We start from the raw sequence: 5,634 nt of genomic DNA, 5'->3' as shown, positions 1-5,634 counted from the left end.
TTTTTTTTTTTTTTTGAGACGGAGTCTCGCTCTGTCACCCAGGCTGGAGTGCAGTGGCCAGATCTCAGCTCACTGCAAGCTGCGCCTCCCGGGTTTACGCCATTCTCCTGCCTCAGCCTCCCGAGTAGCTGGGACTAACAGGTGCCCGCCACCGCGCCCAGCTAATTTTTGTGTTTTTTAGTAGAGACGGGGTTTCACCGTGTTAGCCAGGATGGTCTCAATCTCCTGACCTTGTGATCCGCCCATCTCAGCCTCCCAAAGTGCTGGGATTACAGGCTTGAGTCACCGCGCCCGGCCTAACATTATATATTTCTAAGTTCATCTTGACTTGCCCTCCACATTGAGCTCAAAATGTTTCCTAATTTTCATTGTGACTTTTTTTTTGACTTGTGAATAACATAGTTATTTTATTTATAGGACATAGAGGATTTATTTTGTTTTATCAATTTTATTGCATTGTGATCAGATAACATACTATCTCTGATTTCAGTCCTTTGAACGTATTGAAACTCGCTTTTTGGCTCAGAATAAGGCAAATTTTTCTAAATGTTACAGAGGTACTTGAGAAGTATATGCATTCTGCAATCATTGGGTACTATTAATCCTATTATTCAAATCTACATTTTGTACTCACCTTTGAAGGCTTTTTGTTTTATCAGTAATTTATAAAGTGATGTTGAAATCTCCCACTATGACAGATCTCCACTCTGTCACCCAGGCTGGGGCACAGTGGCGCGATCATGAGTCACTGCAGCCGCAACCTCCTGAGCTCAAGCAATCCTCCTTGAGCCTCCTGAGTAGCTGGGACCACAGGTGCATACCACAATGCCCTGCTAATTTTTGTATTCTTTGTAGAGAAGGGGTTCTTCGCCATGTCATCCAGGCTGCTCTCAAACTCTTGGGCTCAAGTGATCTACTGGCCTTGGCCTCCCAACATGCTGGGATTACAGGTGTGAGCCACTGTGCCCAGCCCTACTATAACTTTGGATTTGTCTTATTTCTTCATGAAGTGCTGATAGTCTTTGCATTATAAATATTGAAGCTGTGTTATTAAGTGCATACAAATGTAGAATTGTTATACCATCCTGGTGAATTGCTCTTTTAATCCTTTTTACCTCTTCTTATCTCTTCTAATGAGTTTTGCCTTAAAGTCTACCTTGACATTACTACAGCTACACCAGATTTCTTTTGATTAGTATTTACATGGTATCTCTTTTTCTATCTTATTTTTAATCTTTCTGTGTCTATTTTAGGTATGTTTCTTGTAAGCACCATATGGTTAGATAATTTTAAAATCCTTTCTGATAATCTTTATCTTTTAATTTCATTATTTAATTCATTTATTAATTTAACATAATTACTGTTTTGGTAAAAATCCACCATTGTGCCTTTTATTTATCCTTCCTCCTCTGTGTTCCTTTTTCCCTCTTTTGAATCATTGGTTATTTTTTCCTTTTCTGTTGTTTTCTCCACTAACTTAGAAGTTATAGTTTTACTCTTTTTTTAGTGGTTATCCTAGAGAGTATAACGTGCACTCTAATATTAACTGGTACTTTTATCCTTTTCCCAGACAATGTAAGAACTCCATTGAATCCTTTCCAATTTGTATGCCATTGATGTTGTATATTTTAAGTATCTGAATATATGATTTTTAAGTAAGGTTGCATTTTTATTACTTAGCATTTATACAATGAAAATGTAAGGGTTTTTTTTCTATTTAAATATTGTAGTGCATGTGAAGTATTAAGATGAATGACTGTTGCTTATTTACATAAATTTGTGCTTGTAAAACAAAGATTGACATTAGAGCTTTCTGGATTTGATACACTTCAAAAATTTTCTTTAGAGGATACACAAAACTAAACCACATATACACACAAACACACACACACACATTCGTGATATACAATTTGTTCTGCCTTTGATTTCCAATTTCTTCTTCCTCTCAGGACTGTCAGTTGGCTATCTTCTATCTCTGTGCTTTTGGCTTCCTTTTTCACTGAGGCTTTCACTTCCTGCTCTTGTTACCTCCTTCTGCCTCCTTTGCTGCAAACTCTACAATTCTTTCTCCACTTTTCAACTTTTTTGTTTCTTTTACTTCTTGGATTTCACTTAGAAAGTCCATGCTTTAATAAAGATAGCTAATCAAAGTGCTTCAGGTTAGCAAAGCAACCAGTCACAGTGGATGGGGAGTTATCTTTGAGTATTTAACTTGTTTGGCTGTGTTTGTTGCTCCTTACTATTAAAAAGGTTTTACCACAATTACTTGTGAACACCAGAAGGCTAGTCTCTGGATAAATGAGAATTGACTGTATTATTAAAATAGTTGTGATTTGGTCAATGTAAAATTCATTTTTAATCATAATCTAAATGTACTGAAGTGCTGTATTTTAAATATTTTCACCTCTTTTCTACAAAGAATGAAAAAATAATAGAACAACAGCTTCTTGTGGATCAACTGAGTGAAGAACTAACAAAACTTAACCTGTCAGTGACTTCTTCAGCTAAAGAAAATTGTGGAGATGGGCCAGATGCCAGGATCCCCGAAAAGAGACCATATACTGTACCATTTGATACTCGTTTGGGGCATTATATTTATATCCCATCAAGACAAGATTCCAGGAAGGTAAAGTCCAAGCATTAATCTTTTTCTTATTTTGAGATTAAAAAATTTTTAGCTATAATATCACAGTGTATTTGTACAGTCTCAGCAGATTTTTTTTTATTAGGTTTTATGGAATTTTGTGTATACTTTCTTTTTCTCTTAAGCATACTTCTTTCTAATAAAAGAAACTAATAAACAAGAGAATACATAGTTACATTTGGAGGGAATAGTTGGATGGCGATAATGTCTATACCTCATCAATGTGAAAAAGGTATCCTTTGCCATGATATCTTCAGACATGACCAAGTTTAATATCTACATGAATTTATTTCTTCCTTTAACCAAACAAAGTTGAGATGTTAGATGGTATTTATTTCAACTTATTTGGTCTGTCATTATTTTTGAAATAATATTTATATGTTATTCAGTCTTACCAAGTAGACAAAATCAAGACAGTATAAATATCAATATGAATTTTAGTTTGTGTGGTTGGTAAATATATACACACAGTTTTAAGAATTAAGGAGTCTCTATTATGGAAAAGACTTGATTAGCAGATTCATGAGTTTTGGTTTAGCAGGTTCATGAATTCTGCTTTCTATTTCCTCATTTTATGAAGGGAAATGATTTGTTTACGTGAGATCCTTCTGGTTGTTACAGTCAGAGGGATAAGAAATGAAAGGCAAGTGATATATGAGCAGTGCCATGGACTTTGCATCAGGCAACCTTGGGTGGTATGAATACTATAATAGCAGCCTTGGGTGGTATGAATACTATAATAGCTCTGGACATTTGGTTTTCTTTGTAAAAAGAAATTTTAAAAGGAAATTACAATCCCAGAGAATGAAGTTTGACTCGAACAGAAAGGTTTTATTATTTGCTCCTTTTTTTTTTTTTTTTTTTTTTTGATGACAGCAGTTCTGGCTCTGTCGCCCATGGCTGGAGTGCGGTGGCCGCGATCTCAGCTCACTGCAAGCCCTCCGGACCTCCCGGGTTTGCACCATTCTCCTGCCTCAGGCCTCCCAAAGTAGCTTGGCGACTACAGGGGCGGCCCGCCTCGATCGCCCTGCGCTAGTTTTTTGATAATTCTTTGGTAGAGACGGCGGTTTCACCGGGTTAGCCAGGCGTGGTCTCGATCTCCTGACCTTAGCTGATGCGCCCGTCTCAGGGCCTACCCAAAGTGCTGTGCTGGGATTACAGGCTTGAGCCACCGCGCCCGGCCTATTATTTGCTCCTTAAATAATTCCCACACTCTCAGAAGAGAAAACTAGATGCCTGCCAGTTATGGGATAAAATAGCCATGTCTAGTATGTTGTACTCATTAGATCAATACTTGTTGAGTTGGTTCTTCCTTAAATAATTCCCCTCCCTCATTTCCCATTGGGAGGCCACCTGAAAAACTTTACTCCTGTCTATCATGATGCCGATATGACAGATGATCTAATTAGGTGACTGACAGCAGAAGCACAAAAATCAGATATAAGATGATTTTCAGAATCAGGTAGGATTTTTTAGGAGAGAATACATGACGGGGGCCTATTGTCAAGTGATTGAATCCTAAACACCGTGTGATACTCATATTCCACTATATGTTACAATTTTAATGGCTTATAATAATTTATATTGATAAATGGACTGTCTCCTCTAAGATTTTATTGCCTTTTGTGAGAAGTCATCTCGAGGTTTGGTTACAGAGGTGATGAAAAGGAAATATTTTGTAATAGAAACCAGAACAAAGGTATAAAGGCAATCTCTAATTTATGGTTTTTTTTTCCAAGGTCATTTTTTTTTTTTTGAGTATTTAAAGTGCATTTCCAATAGAAGAATGTTATACTATAGAAAATTCCCAGGCTAGCCATACAATTTTATTTGTCATATGACATATATTAAATATTTTTCCTAGAGCCTTAATTCAGCTATACCTAACCACCATATATAAAGAATAAGTATATACATTGTGGTATTCAAATTAGGAATACTGCCCTGGCAGAGGGAGTGGAGATGGCTCTGGGTTTCTTCCTGTGGTGGGATTTGGATTGGAGCACCACAGTTCTCCAGGTGTTCTGAACTGGGAAGATGGGAAGCGGGCACATTTGTTGGGGTGTGTCTGTGCTGTGTTTAAGAGCTGGAATGTTTTCCATGCGTGCTTTTCGTTTCATTTTTGAATACTATTTTCCATAAGTGAAGATAGAAGGGTTGTCCAGAAGAGAAGGAGCTGTGTATATTCTGAAAGAAGTATTTGTCTGTGAGGCACAAAGTATCATTAAATTAATTTTGACCTTTGTTTGAGGGGAGCATTTTCCAGTGATTGGCTATTTTAAGAGTGCCAATCTAATAACTCCTTTAACAGCATTGAGAATAATAGGATAAAATTAGACTTTTAAAATATCACTTTGTTTGTTGTTGGGTGGGGGAATCACTTGGAAGGTCCACACAAGTCCACCTGTGTATTCTCTGGATCGAATATTTGCTGGGTTTCGAACACGAAGTCGGATACTGTTGGATCACATAGAAGAACAAGATGAGGTCCTCCACTGCCAATTTTCTGATAACAGTGATGATGAAGAATCGGAAGGCCAAGAGAAATCTGGAACTAGGTATGTTAAATATACACTGATTTAATAAATATTTAGAATTATATGCTGCAATAAATATAGAAGTGTAGGTTTTTTCCATTGGAGTGTATCGTTTATGTTTAATATAAGAGTAGGTAACTTTTGCTAAATGTACTATCATCTAATGTGTTATGAAAATAGTATTTGAACACAAGTCATCAGTCTTATAACTGAAAAATAATTTTGCTTTTAGAGCTGTTATAGTAATTAGATTATAATTTTCAGAGGGAATTTTTTTTTTTTTTTTTGGATTTCCTTATTCTGCTGCCACAGTGGCAACAAACATGACTTTTCTACTGATTCAACATGGGTGGGGGGGCATCCTTTTATTTTAAGCAATATTAGTAGCATTCTGTTTTTTTTTTTTTTTTTTTTTTTTTTTTTTTTTTTTTTTTTTTTTTTTTTTTTTTTTTT

General features: G+C 36.2%; 1 protein-coding gene across 1 annotated transcript in view; it reads left to right on the top strand.

The window, feature by feature from the left end:
* KIF27 (kinesin family member 27) overlaps positions 1-5,634 on the top strand; it is a 101,444-nt gene that overhangs the window by 37,031 nt on the left and 58,779 nt on the right. The window contains exons 6-7 of the mRNA XM_017872376.1: positions 2,420-2,626; positions 5,033-5,202. Of these exons, the coding sequence (XP_017727865.1) occupies positions 2,420-2,626; positions 5,033-5,202 (377 nt within the window). The remainder of the gene's footprint in view (positions 1-2,419; positions 2,627-5,032; positions 5,203-5,634) is intronic.

Source organism: Rhinopithecus bieti, unplaced genomic scaffold (genome assembly GCF_001698545.2).
Source record: "Rhinopithecus bieti isolate Rb0 unplaced genomic scaffold, ASM169854v2 scaffold_5948, whole genome shotgun sequence".
Classification (NCBI taxonomy): Eukaryota; Metazoa; Chordata; class Mammalia; order Primates; family Cercopithecidae; genus Rhinopithecus; species Rhinopithecus bieti.
Note: the sequence above shows the minus strand (reverse complement) of the source record. Positions and strands in the feature narration are given on the sequence as shown.